Raw genomic sequence first — 21,231 nt, 5'->3', positions numbered from 1 at the left:
GTCCTAGTGTCTGCCTGGCGCCGTCATTGGTGACAGGCGCACCTGGGTCCCAGTGCCCGCCCTCTTGTATGTCTTGTCGGGGTCCTACGCATGTGCAGATTTGTGCGCTGCGGCGAAACTTGGAATCCCTGACACACAGAGTGTACCCCAGGAGCAGATAATAGCTTGACATTTTCTACATAGACTTTATTAATATTTGAATCTAATTTCACATATGGACTTTAATTTTTATTATTATTTGAATTTTTTTTTTTTTTGGATTCTGTATCACTTGATGAAACAATTGGAAATTTGGGAATTTTTTTGTTTTAACAGATTTTATGCTTTAAAATTGTTCTTACTGTTTTCACTATATGTTCTTTGAGTAACATTTCTCAGGAGTACTGCAGCTTTAATACAATTTATTGGTAAGTGTGAAGGTTTCCTAGACACAATCCTTAGATGTGGTGGCTGCATTGGTTTTGTTTTTTGTTTTTTTTTCTTTTTTTTCCACCAAGTGATCCAGCCAGGAAGTTTGTTATTTTTCAACCTTCTGTAGCCTTCCTAGCAGTCTGATTATGTCAGTATTTCTGTGCTCAATGCGGTACATTTTTTTGCATGGAAATATGTATTTTTTTTATTGTAGGCCTGTAATTTTTAGGAATAACTCACTGAAATCTGTCCAAACAAGAGTCTAGTAAACATCCCGGGTATGTTAGAATTTGAAACACAAAATCATAAATTATAATTTAATAAATAATCATAAAAAATAATAATATAATAATAAATTTAATTCAATAATGTAATCAAACTAAAAACGCTGAAATCTGAAATATAGCACCAAGTTTGCACATCATTGAGCAAAGTCGCAAAATCATTTTCAGTGTCTGATGACGAATTTCCCCACAAATCATTATCACTCAATTCTGCAAGTGGTTCTAATTTACTATTGCTGTTTTCTAGCTGGTCTAAAACCGCTTTTGACCTAAAGGGACGCTTTTTGGACGCCATGGACATCTCTCAGTTTCCAGGCAGAAAGAACGGTAAATATGCAGACAGGGCACAGGATAATGCACTAGGGACAAAATGTATGTGAAATGCTTTGATACAGTGATGTTTTACTATGTGATTTTAGTGTATTTAGTGAATGCCATTTTTTCACATTTTTAAATTTCCCGCCGTTCCGGCCCCGTACGTCCTGAACGGAACCCAGAAGACAGATGCCGGCATTGGCCGGAGGACATTGCCGGGGACGCTGCAGGGGGGACATCGCGGGAATGCAGGACAAGGTAAGTAAAGAAGAGATCCCAGGGCAACACTGCAAGGTATTCCCGAGTGTAGCTCGGGGTTACCGCTTATGGTGCTGAAACCTTACCCCGAGCTACATTCAGGAATACCTCCAGGTAGGTTAAAGGATAGGTTTGTCACGATCGCGGCGTCAGACCCCAGACCTTCTCACCCAAACTCGTGACCGAAGGACTAGCCGATCTAAAACCGCGATGTGACGTGCGCAACAATGCCACACCCAGCTGCACCCTGCACAATGATTTTCCAGCAATGGGCCACAATCGATGTACCGGCAGCCTGGGCGATTGTTATTGGGTCAGGTTAATTACGCAATTAACCCTTCACACAGCCATCACCTCCTTTTTGTACAGAGAAAGAGGAAACTTGGCGTTATAGCTGATAACACTATAATGACTGAGATAATCGTCTGTATAAAACAGTCATAACACAGGCCTGTTATACAGAGGGTCAAGCAAACAGTGGCGTCTCTTTAGAGGCAGGAATTCGTAAATAGCAAAAAAGCGCTATAGAAACAGTTCAACACTTTCAGGAGAAAAGATTTATTACTAAAAGGTCAAACGGGTGCAATAAAAATATATACAGAAAAAGATGTAACTAAGATATACAGTATATATAAATATACAGAGCATAACAGCACAGCAAAGAGATAACAGAGAGAGGTTAAAGGGTTAAGGTACTTGCCATTAGGCCTTGGATGTAAGCAGATCAAGTTTCAGAGCAAAAGGCAGGGGTCTTCCCAGGTGGTATTAGTGTTAAAAATGGGAGACGTCTTCCACTTACACTTAGATCTGAGAGCCTATTTTGTGGTCCCCAGCAGGGGGTGTCTCTGAAGTCAAGAACCAATAACCTGTTTAGGGCATGGAGGTCTGGGTGTCGACCTCAACTAGAGCCCAAAACCTTGTGTAGTTCATATTTGGGCTCATAACTTTTCATCTGCACAAGTGACATTCGACCCACGGGTAGATTATTATGCAGACAAGTCTGAGGATTGATTAGATATGAATTATGAAAGTGTACACTAAACGGTTCACGAGATCTATTTTTCTGTTTTCCTGTGTGTCTGAGACTAGGAGAGTGACCCATCAAACTGTTCGCCTGCTCATCGTCCATCTGACGATATGTTCGGTTTTTATGTAAGTCTCTCATATTCCAAGATATGAGACATAGGGGAAAAATGGTTTTAACCCAGGTTATCTGATTCTGTCACCTACACTGAGTTATGTTTTATGAGGTTGGAATCTCTCTCAACTCCGAAAGCTTGCCTTATCTCTTCCGAGGTGTGAGATGGTACAGCTTTCCGAGACAGCTAGGCACCTAGCTCAGAGATGCCTTGGCCTGCCAGTGACCCACAACCAGCACACACACACACACACACACACACACACACACATGCTGGCCAAATGTCTCCTCTCAGAGAGGGAGGGGGAGGGAGTGAGGGGAGAAAATGGATACTCTTAACAAAATGGAGTCTGCGTCCTTCACTGTGTGTTGCGCACGTTTGCGACAAGGTTCACCTTTCTGAACATGTTACATGGTTACACCAATATTTAATGTGTAATATGTAACTTGTTCAGCCTCAAACCCCTCTCCCCCTGACCTCTTCCCTCCTTGTGGCAGCAAGCCGGGGATCCCTCCCCGTACTCACTGCCACAATTCAAAGAGAGCACAGCTGTGCGGGGCTCCACCCACATAGTCGTGTCATTGATTCACAGATCGCTGTGAATCAATGAATTACAGGTACCCACAGCCTTTGCACTGCCAGCTTGTAGTTCTCAATGAATGACCATGGAGCTGTGGTAGTTCATTGATTCTTCCTGTCAGAGTAAAAATGTCTGCTTGTAAAAAGTACAAGCCCACAGAATACACTGCCAGTCTTCAAGAGACCGGCATGACATCAGAGATCTTCTAATCGCTGGTGCAATGCTTTACAGGCTTCTGCAACACAAAATAATAAATGAACATTTTTTACCTGCAATAAACTGTGCATTTAATATTTTTTGCAATAAGGTGAACTTATCCTTTAACAGATGAAGCTGCCCAAAGTAGCAGTTAGAGGGTTGAGACAAAACATTTAACACTGACAGGGGTGTAAAAAAGGGATCAAATCTTTATTCCAAAAGGAAAACAAATCCTGTAACTGTAACATTGTAAAAACTGTTAGCTGGAGTTCAGCTTTATATTTTTAGTGAAGTCGATTTAAAGCTGCTAGTCCTGAAGATGTTATTACGATGAAATGTACGTTGAGGCGGAGGTACAGGAAGTGATGTCATCCCAGCGGGGAATCCCGAAAGTGGTAAGACGCATCTGTACAGCAGAACAGCCCACACTAGGCTTAGTGGAGCCGGCCCGTGATGATAATAGGTGTACATACCCGAGTGCAGGGCGGAATGCACCATTTAATGGAAGGGCAATTGCGGATGTTTTGAGTGGTTTTAATAAAACGGTTTTACACTATTGGAGTCTCTTTTCCCTCTCTATATTATGATGTTCCTGGTGACACTTTGTAAGAGGAGAGGTTTATTCCTGAAAGTGATTTATCAGATTGGAGTTCCCATTGCAAAGAACATCTAGACCAACTCTGAAATGAGAAGGTCATGGCTGTCTGGTAAGTTTTCCGGAATGATGGTGGTGCACAGTGGTGGAGTGGAAAGCACTGAAGGCAGCATTTGAACAACGAGATTGAAGTTTATATCGTTGTTGCACGAAGCACCTTTTTTTGCATGTATGGAAGAAAAATAACTAATGAACTGCATATTTTTTGAAGAAGCACTTTATGCTGAACTTTATGGACTATAGAGCACTTTATAAGTGATTGTGTTTACATTGAGACATATGATATAATCATTTTTTGGAGCACTAAGGATTATAGGTAAATCCAGACATGCAGCGGTTAAAATAAATATTGAACACATCACTATTTTTCTCAGTAAATATATTTCTAAAGGTGCTATTGACATGAAATTTCCACCACGTCGGTAACAACCCATGTAATCCATACATACAAAGAAACCAAAACAAATAAGTTCAGAAATTAGGTTATGTTTAATAAAATGGAATGACAAAGTATTGAACATATTATTATTATTATACAGGATTTATATAGCGCCAACAGTTTTCTCACCGCTTTACAATATAATGGGAGACAATACAGCAATGATACACTTCAATACAAGAGGGATAGGAGGGCCCTGCCCCTTGGAGCTTACAATCATAATACATATGAAGGAAGGGAGGTGAAAAAAAAGGCATGGAAAGCCAAGACACCAGCTGAAATCTATCAGGAGCAGGGCCCTCCTAACCCTCTTGTATTGAACTGTATTGTTGCTGTATTGTCTCCCTTTATATTGTAAAGCACTGAGCAAACTGTTGGCGCTATATAAAACCTGTATAATAATAATAATCAGTAATTAGAAAACAATCCTGTCCCTTGTCAATGCATATTAATATCATCTGGTTCAGTCTCAACTCAAGGCCTATAAAAAGGTGTCTCATTACCAAAGTGTCACACAAAAAACCTCTCATGATGGGTAAAAGCAAAGAGCTCTCTCAAGACCTTTAAACCTTATTTTTGCAAAACATACTGATGGAATCGGTTACAGAAGGGTTTTGAAATTTCTGAATGTTCCAGTGAGCACTGTTGGGGCCATAATCCAGAAGTGGAAAGAACATAATGTCACCATAAACTGGTAAGGAGCAGGTGCTCCTCGCAAGATTGCTGACAGAAGAGTGAAAAGAATAATTGGAAGAGTTGTCCAAGAACCAAGGACCACTTGTGGAAAGCTTCAGAAAAACCTGGAATTAGAAGGTACAATTGTTTCAAAGAAAACAATAAGTAATGCACTCAACCGCCATGGCCTGTATGCACGCTTACCTCACAAGACTCTATTGCTGAAGAAAAAGTATGTTGAAGCTCGTTTAAAGTTTGCTGCACAACATTTAGACAAGCCTGTGAAATATCAGGAGAATATAATCTGGTCAGATGAGACCAAAATTGAAGTCTTTCAATACCATAATACACAGCAAGTTTGGAGGTCAAATGCCACTACTCAGGACCCCCAAAAAAACACCATACCAACAGTGAAGTTTGGAGGTAGGAACATCATGGTGTGGGGCTGTTTTTCCGCATACGGTACTGGCAAACTTCATTGCATTGAAGGAAGGATGAATGGAAAAATGTACTAAGACATTCTTGATAAAAATCTGCTGCTATCTATCAGGATGATGAAGAAGAAATGAGGGTGGACATTTCAGCAAGACACTGATCCCATACACATAGCCAAGGAAACTCCCAATTGGTTTCAAAGAGAGAAAATAAAGCTGTTAGAATGGCCCAGGCAATCATCTGACTTGAATCCAAGAGAAAATCTATGGAAAGAGCTAAAGATCAGAGTTCACAGAAGAAGCCCACAGAACCTTCAAGATTTCAAGACTGAGTGGAAGAATGGGCCAAAATTGCACCTGAGCAACGCATGCAACTAGTTTCTCCATACAGGAGGCGCCTTTAAGCAGTAATTACCAATAGAGGATTTTGTACGAAGTAGTAAATAAATTTCAGAGTGTCCAATGCTTTTTCCCTGTGTCATTCCATTTTATTACATAGCACTTAATTTCTGAACTTATTTGTTTTGGCTTCTTTGTATGTATGGATTGTGTGGGTTATTACTGACATGTGGTGAAAATTTCATGTCAATAGCACCTTTAGACATATTTACTGAGAAAAATGGTGACGTTCAATACTTATTTTTCCCACTGTACATGGATCAAAACTCAACCGTTTCTTCTGTACAACTGCCCTGTCGGATTTTCCATGCTTCATCAGCATTGATCAGTGTATTCTGATGGAAATTAATTTTCATCACCTTCTCCATCTCCTCGTCCTCAAACACCTATCCCTTCAAACGGCAAACAATTACCAGCAGAAACCTCCGGAATTGGAACCCTGCTCCCTTCCACTCTGCAACTGACCAACTTTACGACAGCATCCATCCCCTGTCCTGCCCTGGCCACTGCTGTCTACAACAACTCGCTCTCAGCCGTTCTAGACTCACTTGCACCCCCAACAACACGAAGCATTAGGCCCCTACCGCTGCAACCCTGGCAGACCGACCACACCAGAAACCTCAAACGACATAGTCGTGCGCTGGAACGACTATGGCGTAAAACCAAATCCTAACAAGCGTTTACCCGCTATAAATCTGTTTTCTTAACATACACTTCCTCCCTTCACGCTGCCAAACAAGCCTACTTTATTACCCTCATTAGTACCTTCTCCTCCAGTCCTCGCCGGCTCTTCTCCACTTTTCACTCTCTACTTTCTCCGCCTCCACCCAGTACCTCACTTACTGCCCACGAGATTGCCAACCGCTTCAAAAACAGGATTGACTCAATTCGTAGGGACTTTGCCACTGCTCAGACACCCACCCAACTTAGCACTCCTCACACAATAACCCCCTCAACACTTTGCTCCCTTGACCTCACTACCACCGAAGAGGTCACTAAGATTTTCTCCGAAGCCTGCCTCACCACCTGCCCCCTGGACCGTCCCCTCACAACTACTGCGGTCCCCCTCCTCTTCCATCCTATGCTCCCTTACACACATCTTCAATCTTTCCCTCTCCACCGGTACCTTCCCCTCCCCTCTAAAGCACATGCACATCACTCCTATACTTAAGAAACCCTCCCTGGACCCCTCCGACCTGAACAACCTAAGACCCATCTCCCTACTGCCATTTACCTCTAAACTCCTAGAACGCTTAGTCTACAATCGCCCGAGCTCCCATCTCACCGACAACAACCTTCACGACCCTTTACAATCCTGCTTCCGCCCCCTACACTCCACCGAAACTGCCCTACTCAAACTCACCAATGACCTACTAACTGCCAAAACCAATGGCCACTATACTATACTCCTACTACTTGACCTCTCTGCAGCTTTTGACACGGTTGACCACCTCCTCCTCCTCAAAAAACTGCACTCTCTTGGCCTCAGAGATTCTGCTGTCTCCTGGTTCTCCTATCTATTGCAGCGCTCCTTCAGTGTTACCTGTAACGCTGTCACCTCCCCTTCACTCCCTCTCTCTGTTGGGGTCCCTCAAGGCTTTCTCCTCAGACCCCTCATATTCTCCATCTACACCTCCTCCCTTGGCCAATTGATAAACTCCCACGGCTTCAACTACCATCTCTATGCCGACGACACACAAATCTATCTCTCTACCCCTCACGTCACCCCCTCAGTCTCCAATCGCATCACCAGCCTACTAAGTGACATATCGGACAGGATGGCACTTCACTTCCTCAAACTCAACCTTTCCAAAACTGAGCGTGTAGTATTCCCCCTGGCCCGTTACCCCCCCCCCCCCCCGCCCGCCCTGACTTCTCCATCAAGATCAACAACACTACCATCAGCCCCACCCCTCACGCCAGGGTACTAGGTGTAATCCTAGACTCCAATCTGTCCTTTCAGCCCCAGGTGCAATCACTGACAAACTCATGTAGACTTCACCTCCGCAACATCTCCAAGATACGACTGTTCCTAACCTCGGAAACCACTAAGCAACTTATTCACTCCCTTATTATATCATGCCTTGACTACTGTAACTCCCTCCTCACTGGCCTACCTCACCGCAGGCTATCCCCACTACAGCCCATCATGAATGCTGCTGCCAGACTCATTCACTAACCGCTCTATATCTGCCACCCCTCTCTGCCAATCCCTCCACTGGCTTCCAATTGCCCAACGGATAAAATTCAAAACACTAACACTGACGTATAAAGCCGTTCATAACATTGCCCCTAATTACATCACGACCTTGTCTCTAAATACCACCCAAACCGTACTCTCTGCTCCTCGCAAGACCTCCTACTCTCTAGCTCCTTTGTCTCCTCCTCCCATGCTCATCTCCAGGATTTTTCAAGGGCTCCACCCATCCTCTGGAACTCCCTACCCCAAGCTATCAGGCTATCGCCTACTCTGCTCACCTTTAGGCGCACTCTGAAAACCCATCTCTTCAGGGAAGCCTACCCCGCCCTCAGCTAATACTGGAATCCACTACTCCTCCTACCACTGTTGTGTGTTCATCCGCTGGTGATCAGAGGTTGTGCAGCTCTATCATGAAGCTGGGGAAGCTTAATAAAACTGTAGAGAAAGATGAAAGAAAGAGCGCACAAACCTTGCGCATTACCTCAATAAATAGTGACTAATTTTATTAATAAGGAAATATACTCACAAAATAATTGTATAACAGGCATAATTAACCATAATCCAAACAGGGTTACAGGTAAATCAAAAAGGGGGGGGGGGTGAAGGCTAACGCGTTTCGAAGGGTGCTCCCTTCTTCATCAGAGCTGGGTTTGGCAGATAGAAACTTCAGCATGGCAGAGTTCCCATGGCAAGGAGATATTCAGCCACTGAGTGTCAGTATTAGAGCAGTTCAGCCTGTTTAGTGTCTAAACAGGCTGAACTGCTGTAATACTGACACTCAGTGGCTGAATATCTCCTTGCCATGGGAACTCTGCCATACTGAAGTTTCTATCTGCCAAACCCAGCTCTGATGAAGAAGGGAGCACCCTTTGAAACGCGTTAGCCTTCATTCCCCCCCCCCCTTATTAATAAAATTAGTCACTATTTATTGAGGTAATGCGCAAGGTTTGTGCGCTCTTTCTTTCATCTTCCTCTACAATCAAAATACAATAGCTCAGTGGGGAGGAGTCTCCCATCAGAGGATGGGGGAATTGAGTCAGTATTTTCATTCAACCCACAGGTTTTTCATTCAATTAATGCCCAACCAGGCAGACCTTTGCACTGCAATAGTTGATGGTAGATCGGAAGGAGATTGCACGATCAAATTGTAGTAGACATTTGCAGCTTGTTTTGTGACAAATTGAAATTCAGACAAATTTTTCGTTATTTGCACATGTATCCGAATTTCCGAATCACAATAGTGATGAATCTGAAATAAATGATAATTAAATGAATTATCCGAATTTGAAAATGAATTTGAATTCTAAATGGAAACATATTGCAATAAATACAGTAAGGCAGATGTCTCCAAACTGTGGTGCGAGGGCCAAATGCGGCCCTTTGCTTGCCATTATCTGGCCCTTGGGGCACTATTCCTCCCAGTGACAGGCACTGGTCCTTCCACTGACACCAACAATGGTGCATTATTTCTTCCAATGATGGTGTACAATTCCACCCACTAATACCAACAGTGGGCCACTACTCCTCCTCCTATCCACCACCTAACCCTGAGACCAGGTTTATTCTCACTGATGCTGGGCCCGGGACATTTTCTACCCCAGATGGCCACAATCCAGCCCTCCTAAAGTCTGAAGGACAGTAAACTGGCCCTTTGTTTGAAAAGTTTGCAGACCCCTGCAGTAAGGTATAAAAGTGAAATAAGATGAAGACTGCTACTTAGGTTGCTTTATAGCATAGAATAGAATGGAATGGAATAGAAAAGAACAGAATACAATAGCATGGAATAGAAAGAAACAAATAGAAAGGAATAGAATAGTAAAGAATAGACTAAAACAGGATATAATAGAAAATAAAAGAATATAATAGAAAAAATAGAACGAATATAGCCATCTTCCAAAATTAGAATACGAATATACAAAACAAATTGTGAAAACGAATTATTCTAACATAGCGAACATGACAAAATGAGCTTCTTAACTTTACGAACGAATCCGAAATGAAATGTTTCAGTCGTGCACAACTCTAAACTGTATAGTGTATGGGCAGCCTTACACCTGTCCCTTGCTCCTAATGCCCATTGGATGCCAATTGTGGTCAGATCAGGAGATGATGATCTGTGGGGAAGACTCGGACAGGGAGGAGGTAACCATGGGAAAGGTTTTGTTTCCATGGGGGAAAGCCAGGGCCAGATTTGTCCTCCCCTCTCAGGTCATAACACCTCCTGGGACCTCAGGGTACCAGTTTTAAGCTGCAGTCCACCTGAGAGCCATTGAATTCCCCAGACCCATCCACGCTGTTCTGTCTGAACCCCTTGGCCATGTGTGCATGCTTTGCTGTACCAAGTCCAGTACATGTCACCATACGCCCACAGACATGGCTGACACAGGTTAGGAGGTGGACCAGGTCTGTGACCTGAGCCTCCTGTGACACACCAAGAACACATCCCTGGGATTCCCCGCTCTAGCCTTACCCTGTGTATACAGCTGATAAGCGGCCACTTTATGCGGCTCCTTGTTTCCGGGTGGAGCTCTTTGCTGGTTGCACCGCGTATGATGGCGGCGGAAGCCGGTGGAGGGGAGCCGCTGGTCCGCTTTGTGAAGCTGAGTGGTAGAGCTGCAGGTGAGGCCTGTATGGGGGTAATGGGGGAGGGGGTGGTGAGGGCACAGTGGTGCCAGGGGTACGGCGGAGGCCGGCTCTCAGGGCCAGTATGTTCCGGGGGGGAATGTACCCCCAGAGCTCCGCAGACATTGTGACCTTCCCGGCTTCTCTAAATATTACTCATCTGTATCGCTTCGTACGTTATTGGAGGGTGCGCTGTTGGAGGAGATTTCTCATTGCCAGTAACAACCGTTAAGTTTGCAGCTGTTGTTTTTGCAGTTTAAAAACTGGCTTCTGATTGGTTGCTATGGGCGACTCTCATGTTCCTGTTAGCGTACGTAAAGCGGAACTTTGCCCTGAATTTAAAGCTGAAAGCGGGGCCGTGCCTTCACTGCAAGGGTTAACTGCTTGTCTATGTCTAGGGGGTAGTGGGAGTTGGTGTGTTACTAAACCCAGGACCCCGCATTCGCTATATCTGGTCTCCCCGGACCCCGCATTCGCTATATCTGGTCTCCCCGGACCCCGCATTTGCTATATCTGGTCTCCCCGGACCCCGCATTCGCTATATCTGGTCTCCCCGGACCCCGCATTCGCTATATCTGGTCTCCCCGGACCCCGCATTCGCTATATCTGGTCTCCCCGGACCCCGCATTCGCTATATCTGGTCTCCCCGGACCCCGCATTCGCTATATCTGGTCTCCCCGGACCCCGCATTCGCTATATCTGGTCTCCCCGGACCCCGCATTCGCTATATCTGGTCTCCCCGGACCCCGCATTCGCTATATCTGGTCTCCCCGGACCCCGCATTCGCTATATCTGGTCTCCCCGGACCCCGCATTTGCTATATCTGGTCTCCCCGGACCCCGCATTCGCTATATCTGGTCTCCCCGGACCCCGCATTTGCTATATCTGGTCTCCCCGGACCCCGCATTCGCTATATCTGGTCTCCCCGGACCCCGCATTTGCTATATCTGGTCTCCCCGGACCCCGCATTCGCTATATCTGGTCTCCCCGGACCCCGCATTTGCTATATCTGGTCTCCCCGGACCCCGCATTCGCTATATCTGGTCTCCCCGGACCCCGCATTTGCTATATCTGGTCTCCCCGGACCCCGCATTTGCTATATCTGGTCTCCCCGGACCCCGCATTCGCTATATCTGGTCTCCCCGGACCCCGCATTCGCTATATCTGGTCTCCCCGGACCCCGCATTCGCTATATCTGGTCTCCCCGGACCCCGCATTCGCTATATCTGGTCTCCCCGGACCCCGCATTCGCTATATCTGGTCTCCCCGGACCCCGCATTCGCTATATCTGGTCTCCCCGGACCCCGCATTCGCTATATCTGGTCTCCCCGGACCCCGCATTCGCTATATCTGGTCTCCCCGGACCCCGCATTCGCTATATCTGGTCTCCCCGGACCCCGCATTTGCTATATCTGGTCTCCCCGGACCCCGCATTTGCTATATCTGGTCTCCCCGGACCCCGCATTTGCTATATCTGGTCTCCCCGGACCCCGCATTTGCTATATCTGGTCTCCCCGGACCCCGCATTTGCTATATCTGGTCTCCCCGGACCCCGCATTTGCTATATCTGGTCTCCCCGGACCCCGCATTTGCTATATCTGGTCTCCCCGGACCCCGCATTTGCTATATCTGGTCTCCCCGGACCCCGCATTTGCTATATCTGGTCTCCCCGGACCCCGCATTTGCTATATCTGGTCTCCCCGGACCCCGCATTTGCTATATCTGGTCTCCCCGGACCCCGCATTTGCTATATCTGGTCTCCCCGGACCCCGCATTTGCTATATCTGGTCTCCCCGGACCCCGCATTTGCTATATCTGGTCTCCCCGGACCCCGCATTTGCTATATCTGGTCTCCCCGGACCCCGCATTTGCTATATCTGGTCTCCCCGGACCCCGCATTTGCTATATCTGGTCTCCCCGGACCCCGCATTTGCTATATCTGGTCTCCCCGGACCCCGCATTTGCTATATCTGGTCTCCCCGGACCCCGCATTTGCTATATCTGGTCTCCCCGGACCCCGCATTTGCTATATCTGGTCTCCCCGGACCCCGCATTTGCTATATCTGGTCTCCCCGGACCCCGCATTTGCTATATCTGGTCTCCCCGGACCCCGCATTTGCTATATCTGGTCTCCCCGGACCCCGCATTTGCTATATCTGGTCTCCCCGGACCCCGCATTTGCTATATCTGGTCTCCCCGGACCCCGCATTTGCTATATCTGGTCTCCCCGGACCCCGCATTTGCTATATCTGGTCTCCCCGGACCCCGCATTTGCTATATCTGGTCTCCCCGGACCCCGCATTTGCTATATCTGGTCTCCCCGGACCCCGCATTTGCTATATCTGGTCTCCCCGGACCCCGCATTTGCTATATCTGGTCTCCCCGGACCCCGCATTTGCTATATCTGGTCTCCCCGGACCCCGCATTTGCTATATCTGGTCTCCCCGGACCCCGCATTTGCTATATCTGGTCTCCCCGGACCCCGCATTTGCTATATCTGGTCTCCCCGGACCCCGCATTTGCTATATCTGGTCTCCCCGGACCCCGCATTTGCTATATCTGGTCTCCCCGGACCCCGCATTTGCTATATCTGGTCTCCCCGGACCCCGCATTTGCTATATCTGGTCTCCCCGGACCCCGCATTTGCTATATCTGGTCTCCCCGGACCCCGCATTTGCTATATCTGGTCTCCCCGGACCCCGCATTTGCTATATCTGGTCTCCCCGGACCCCGCATTTGCTATATCTGGTCTCCCCGGACCCCGCATTTGCTATATCTGGTCTCCCCGGACCCCGCATTTGCTATATCTGGTCTCCCCGGACCCCGCATTTGCTATATCTGGTCTCCCCGGACCCCGCATTTGCTATATCTGGTCTCCCCGGACCCCGCATTTGCTATATCTGGTCTCCCCGGACCCCGCATTTGCTATATCTGGTCTCCCCGGACCCCGCATTTGCTATATCTGGTCTCCCCGGACCCCGCATTTGCTATATCTGGTCTCCCCGGACCCCGCATTTGCTATATCTGGTCTCCCCGGACCCCGCATTTGCTATATCTGGTCTCCCCGGACCCCGCATTTGCTATATCTGGTCTCCCCGGACCCCGCATTTGCTATATCTGGTCTCCCCGGACCCCGCATTTGCTATATCTGGTCTCCCCGGACCCCGCATTTGCTATATCTGGTCTCCCCGGACCCCGCATTTGCTATATCTGGTCTCCCCGGACCCCGCATTTGCTATATCTGGTCTCCCCGGACCCCGCATTTGCTATATCTGGTCTCCCCGGACCCCGCATTTGCTATATCTGGTCTCCCCGGACCCCGCATTTGCTATATCTGGTCTCCCCGGACCCCGCATTTGCTATATCTGGTCTCCCCGGACCCCGCATTTGCTATATCTGGTCTCCCCGGACCCCGCATTTGCTATATCTGGTCTCCCCGGACCCCGCATTTGCTATATCTGGTCTCCCCGGACCCCGCATTTGCTATATCTGGTCTCCCCGGACCCCGCATTTGCTATATCTGGTCTCCCCGGACCCCGCATTTGCTATATCTGGTCTCCCCGGACCCCGCATTTGCTATATCTGGTCTCCCCGGACCCCGCATTTGCTATATCTGGTCTCCCCGGACCCCGCATTTGCTATATCTGGTCTCCCCGGACCCCGCATTTGCTATATCTGGTCTCCCCGGACCCCGCATTTGCTATATCTGGTCTCCCCGGACCCCGCATTTGCTATATCTGGTCTCCCCGGACCCCGCATTTGCTATATCTGGTCTCCCCGGACCCCGCATTTGCTATATCTGGTCTCCCCGGACCCCGCATTTGCTATATCTGGTCTCCCCGGACCCCGCATTCGCTATATCTGGTCTCCCCGGACCCCGCATTCGCTATATCTGGTCTCCCACAGTACACACAACATGGAAATGCAATTAATTTAGTAAATATAAACTGCTAAATAGCATTTCCCATCAGCAGTATGTAATAGTTTTGTGACTTCTATCAGTGTCCAGCTGAACACTAGTCAAGCTTGTAGGAGGAGTATTTATTCTTCTCTGACTGTCCTATGAAGTTGCATGACCCCCGTCCCTCTGTCTGGACAGTGCTGATTGGTCCTGTGCTGATAACATGCACTCTGCCAAAAAAAGAAAAAAAGCCTCTCTAGCGATACACACCAAACTGAGCACGAGTGTCCCCTAGAGCTCTGTATACCAGCAGATGGTTTGGGGACAGTAGAAGAAGAGGAGTATCAGAGAAGACAGGATCAGACATCCTCCTTTTTTTTTTTTTTTTTAACATAATGGGGAGGATTAACCCCTTAGGTTCCACAGTGAGTATAACAAGCATGCTTTACTGCATATACAGACTGATTTTACTGTTTTGGGTTTAGTAACACTTTACAATGGCCATAGATAGACTGAAAATTGTCCAGTTCAGCAAAGAGCGGCTGAATTTCAATCCATCTATGGCTATTCCTGCTTGAGACAAGCTGATCTACTTATCTCTTGAATAGAAACATTGGAAAACTTCCCTTCAATCAGCAATGCAGCCAATTGGCCGCAGCGCTGTTCAGTGTATTCTGACAGTGGAGGAGTTCCTGCTGTCGGAATACAATGGCTCAGCAGGGAGGATTTCTCCATTCACTTTGCTTGTGTGGATGGTGGAATCCATTGGTGTTCCTCGTTTATAAAAAAAAAAAAAACAAACAAATGATACATGTCCAATTTTACGTGATCTCCTGTTCCTGCAGGCTCCTCCACACTGCTAGATCAGTCCCGGTAGTCTATTGTCCTCTGATGTCATCAAGACCCATGCAGAGCCCACAGCCCTGCACTGGACATGAGAACATCGGGGGACAGCCCACTACTGCAGCAGAAGGGAGCGACTTCTGCCAGGGGAGTGGAGGATCAGGTAAAAATTTAATGCTGACATAAATGAGCAGGTAACCCTTCCAGTCCAGTGCAGGCTGCAAGGGGAAGCTTTATGTTTTTCCAAAGTTCAGCTTTAGAAATGTGTGAGCAGGAAGGAGTTTTATTGTGGAAGACACATTCTTTGTCTCCTATGTAATGAAAACTTCCTGCCTGCCTTCCTCCGTGTAAGATGCTTTAGAATGCGCAGTGAGCTGAACAGCTGAGTGAATGTTCTTGACATGCCTGGATGAATAAACTGCAGTTTGAAAGGAATTTGACTCTCATCCCTCTCAAGACACTGACCCCCGTCAGTCCCAGGCTTGATCAGTGATTGTCCTCAGGCCTGGAGTCCACTCTGAGACACAGGAAACAGACGCAGACACAAGGTGGTATCTCAGAATGAACTGAATTTATTCTTCCGTGTTTCAGCTTATATAAGAAACTTCAAACAATGCATAAAATATAGAAGCCAATCACATATCAGATATGCATAAGCCAATCAAGTGTTACATACATCAGTCGTGGCCAATCATTTGTGATATACGTGATATTTGAACTCAAACACTTATGGAAATTTCTAAATTCTTAAGAAAAAGAAATATGTATATTTTTAATATATCTAAAACCACTAACTTTCAGTTTGATCTGATTAGAAGAAAAAAGAGAACTTGGAGTTTAAGAGAGAGAGAGGAAGTTCTTTGTGTGTCTTGAGAATATGAGACAAAAAGAGGAACCTCTAAGTTTCTTGTAAAAAGTAACATACAACAGAAAGAGGAAGTTAGTTTTTAAGTTCTTTGAAAAACAGAGAATATACAAGTTTTAACAAATATGAAATAATACTTAGCTTAAGCCATCATTAAACAAGATGGCCTTTACTAATTCTTAGCACAAAATGGCGGTGCTTTTAGGCTAAAAAGACTAATTCCTTCAAATCCCCTCTTAGGTCACGCACGTGACCTTACACCTTAATTACAGGTTTGTACCTGGGGCCCTTAGTACGTCTTTTGTCAAGACCCTGATTCCACATAGTTTTAGTAATGGTGGCGTCAATAAGCTTCTGCAATAAACCTCGGATACAGGGAATACAACAGCAACCACAGAGAGTTAATACTGCAGCAGCCATTACTATAGAAACTAACATAGTTTTCATCAGGGTTCCCCATTTACCAAACCAGGTTTCAAATAAGCTGGCTAGTGGATTTTCTACTCCTGAGTTTTCAGCCAATTCTTCAGATAACATTTGGAGGCCTTGAAGGGCTCTAGAAATGCTTCCATCAGGAGCGGTGTTATTGGGGATAAAAGTACAACAGTAGGAACCAAACATTTTACATACTCCTCCTTTCTCAGCTAATAACATATCAAGAGCAATACGGTTTTGCCAAGCAGTAAAGGATGTTGCATCAAGTTGGGCAGAAACACCTTTCAGAGCATCCCTAGTATAGTTAACAAACCTTTGTTGATTATAGTAAATGTAATTAATCCAATCCACATTTTTGTTAGGCTGTACCCATAAAGCGATAGAAGCAAACCCTGCAGCAATCTGATCCTGAGCTTTAAATTCGTCAGGGACTCCTCTTGGTACGCCTATAGAATCTATATAATCTCTATTATCAAAGGAACCACGGGGTGCACTTCTCTTATGCCTTCTTGATCCGGATTTTTCCAAGATGGGCAAGCTTCTTATCCCATCTTCCACTTTGACCATAAAGAAAGGCATGAGAAGATGGGTCAGAGCACAGCTTCCCTTCCATCTGTTGGGGAGTCTGGCTCTGAGTCTCATATCTCCACACAGCCACCACACATCTGACAGTTGTTGCCGGTGGTCCTGAAACCATTCCTTCCGGTAGCCTTCTGCAGAGGTGCGGATGGTCTTAATACAGTAATTAGGTGGGAATGTACCTAAATTTTTACCCTTAGCATCATCATGTTCAAAACAGGTGAAATTTCCTGGTACCGGTTTAGAGGCTAAAGGTAAGTTTCTTAGTCCGGTTACAGAGAACTTCTTAACAAAATCAGAACATTCCTTCTCAGTGATGTTATCTTTATACATTCTAATTAGGCAGGACATATTAGTTTCTTCTTCTAAAAAAGGAACTGTGGCAAGTAAGGGGCGGGGGTTGGCACATGAAATACAGTCTCCCTGGCCCTTGTTCTTAGTTGTCCATCTCACCCATTCTATCCATTCATTTTTGTCAGAGTAACCAGTTTCAATGCTTAATCTGTCTTCTGATTGCATCACTACTCCTGTCACCTCGTTATCCAGTCGATCCCTAACTTTGGGGAATGAATTGTCTATGGTACTGACAGGGATTCATGGAGAGGGCTTTACCTGTAATATGACTTTGGCCCAGGGATCTGTTCCTGACACAGTTATTCCCAACCTATATTCCCCACTATCTCTGACCTCTGGGTTTCTTATTGTGAAGATAATATTCCCTTGGCATTTTGCTATAGAGCTTCTTTGATAGGTGCCTACATCATCTGGGGAAATTCCAGCTGATTTGGTCTCCCATTTATGGGGGTATGTTGTACACCATACATTCTCCCAGTCACCACATGACTTATCCTTCCCACACATATATACATTATGAGGTCCAAGATCATAAGTAACTTTAGTCGGGTCAAACACCTGGTTCTTAGTCAGAGTAAACACTATGGTCTGATTTAAATCCTCAGTAGTCAGGACTGGTGTTTCCTGTACCCCCCATCCCTTATCTGGTACAAAGGACATTCTTCTCAACCTTCTCTTAGTGCGGGTTAGACCTCGTTTCTTTCTGACACTAGGATGTTGTGTACTATAGTTTTGTGTGTGCACTGGTACTGCATTATCTGGGTCACTAGCTTGGATGGAGGTATTACATATACTCTTAATCACTCCAAAATCATCTGGGTGATAAATACAGTTAGTTATTGTCCATACTGGGAGGAACACAATCAGGGTTGCTAGTACAAGGAAGCAAAATGTCTGCCCAGAGTACTGTGAGAGCATACGAAAGGTCATCTTCTTCAAAGACTTTTACACCGGCTTCACTTCCTTTTTCTTCTTCTGTAGCTGTGTCTTTGTCTTGCTTCTTAGGGGCTTGGTTCACCCTTTTTACACGACTGGCATGGATCCAGGCCTTGGAATCCTCAGTCAGAACAGCGGTCCTAGTGACAGCGATCACAGAAGTGGGGGGCCCAAAGGGATACTCTTGCTTCCGATTCCTATGGAGGGCTTGTATCACCACACGGTCCCCGACTTGGAAAGAGTGAGTTGGTTCATCTGGAGTGGACATCCCCATCTAGGAATGATTTCCTGTGTGAGGATCTTCACTACCGTTTGGGCATCTTCTTTTGTGGTTGCAAAAATCTCTACCCAGCGGCTAAACATGTCCACAATTACCAAAATATATTCCTGTCTTTTCCCTACATTTTGGCATGTGTGTAAAGTCTACCTGTAGGTGGGTAAAAGGTGTTGATGGGTATGTCAGGTGTTCATGTCTTGCCTTGTGAGGATTGTTTGGGTTATTCCTTATGCATGTAATGCATCTAGACACATATGATTTTACCAAAGAGGGGAGGCCAGGGATGAAAAAATCATTATCCAGCAGTTCACCTACTCCATGATACTGTGAGATGAACAGAGGTGCACTGGCCTTTGGAATACATGGTCTCCCCTCTGTGACACAAAGTCCAGTTTGTGGATCTTTGGTCACACCAGCTGCATTCCACTGCTTAATATCTTCGGAGGTAGCATATGTCTGTAAATCCTGCAATGTTTGATCTAACAGTGGCATTTCAGGGGTGAGCATTGGCATCTGGATCATGGCAGGCTGGGTAAGGGCCGCTTCTTTTGCTATTTTGTCAGCTAGAGCATTTCCCTTTGCAATATCAGTTTGTTCATTTGTGTGTGCCTTACAGTGTAGGATAGCAAGGGATCTTGGCAGTTGTATGGCTTTGAGTAAAGCCTTCACCAGAGATGAATGTGAGATGGATTTTCCATCTGCTGCTATGAATCCTCTCTTTTCCCAAATTATTCCAAAATCGTGGCACATGCCAAACGCGTATCTGGAATCTGTGTAAATATTTACATCCTGTCCCTCAAAAAGCTGACATGCTCTTGTGAGGGCAATCAGCTCAGCGGCCTGAGCTGACTGATATGGGATGGGTTTTGCTTCAAGTACTTTATCTGGCAACTGCACCACCGCATATCCTGCATGGTAAACAGTGTCAGTGGGTCTCGAGCAAGAGCCATCTACAAAAACATTCTGTGCCTCTGGAACAGCCACAGAAGACATATCCTGCCTTGGGGAGGTGTCCTGATGAATCAATTCCAGGCAATCATGCTGTGGAACAATTTCATCCTGCTCTCTTTTTAAGCCTAATAAGGCATTTAAAATTGGAGCTGGACCTGAAGTGGGAGAGGTATATTTTATTCTCAACTTAGGGTTTGACAACAGTATAACCTCATATCCACTAAGTCTTTGGGCTGACATGTGTTGGGTATGTATATTCTTGAGTAGAATAGACACATTGTGGGTGGTATGTAAGGTGGTCTCATGTCCCAGAGTGAGTGACGTAGCCATTTGGACCACCATAGCGCATGATGCTAATGCCCTGAGACACGCAGGCATGCCTTGGACCTGTACCGGAACCATTTTTGAGAAAAAAGCAACAGGGCGGAGTTTACCTCCATGCTCCTGAGCCAGGACTCCTGCCATAGTTTTACAATTTTCCCTAGCATACAGATGAAACATTTGATCATATGCGGGCAGACCAAGACCAGGGGCTATTACCATAGCATTTTTCAGATACACAAAGGCATTGCACATTTCATCTGACCATTTCACAAGATCTGACATTTCTGAACCTGTGGCTTGTCTCAAAATGTTGTCATAGTAGGAACAGTCAGGTATCCATTGGCGGCAGTAACCAATCATGCCAAGAAAGGTGAGCATGTCTTTCTTGGTCAATGGGCGGGGCAGACCCATAGGAGGTGCAGCTCTTTTGTGACTGACTTTCCTTTCACCTTTTGTGAGAACAAAACCAAGGTATTCAACAGTTTTCTGACACCATTGTAGCTTTTTCTTAGACACTTTATGACCACATTCACATAACCAGTTCATGAGATCTACACTGTCCACCTGGCTAGCTGCCCGATTAACACTACAAAGAAGCAGATCGTCTGCGTATTGAACCAAAACTGAACCATGGCGAGGAGTCCATGGCTTCAAGGTGGCCTGGAGGACAACAGAGTAGACCACAGGCGAATCTACATACCCTTGCGGTAACCTACACCAAGCAAGGGTCTTTTTCCTAAAATGGAAAGCAAAGATTGGGCGTGTCTCCTTGGCAACAGGGATTGAAAAAAATGCATTTGTTAAATCAATCACTGTGAAAAATTCAGCATCAGCTGGGATGGAGGAAATGAGTGTTGGTACATCAGGCACTATTGGGGCAATGGGAGTCACGATCATTTATGGCCCTCAGGTCCTGCACAAATCTGTAAGAGCCGTCCGGCTTCTTAACTGGATTTATTGGGCTGTTGTATGGTGAGATCACCTCTTCAAGGACTCCTTCCTTGAGAAAGTGTTCCACCATGGGCGCTATTCCTTCCTCCTTTTCTTTTGACAAAGGGTATTGTTTGTGAAACGCAGGCTGAGCCCATGGTTTCAGTGTGGCATTATATAGAGTGCAGGAAATGAATCCCACATCCAAGGAACTTTCTGCCCAAACT

General features: G+C 46.0%; 1 protein-coding gene across 2 annotated transcripts in view; it reads left to right on the top strand.

The window, feature by feature from the left end:
• Positions 1 to 10,458: 10,458 nt before the first annotated feature.
• The window catches only part of KLHDC10 (kelch domain containing 10), an 83,002-nt gene continuing 72,229 nt past the window's right edge, over positions 10,459 to 21,231 (top strand). The window contains exon 1 of one of the 2 annotated variants that reach the window (XM_089676915.1): positions 10,459 to 10,606. In XM_089676915.1, the coding sequence (XP_089533041.1) occupies positions 10,489 to 10,606 (118 nt within the window). In that variant the 5' untranslated portion in view covers positions 10,459 to 10,488. The remainder of the gene's footprint in view (positions 10,607 to 21,231) is intronic. The other variant, XM_089676914.1, reaches the window with a different exon arrangement.

This window comes from Staurois parvus, unplaced genomic scaffold (assembly GCF_062004578.1).
Source record: "Staurois parvus isolate SC_StPar_1 unplaced genomic scaffold, SC_StPar_1.0 ptg000175l, whole genome shotgun sequence".
Classification (NCBI taxonomy): Eukaryota; Metazoa; Chordata; class Amphibia; order Anura; family Ranidae; genus Staurois; species Staurois parvus.
This window is presented reverse-complemented; position numbering and strand designations above follow the sequence as displayed.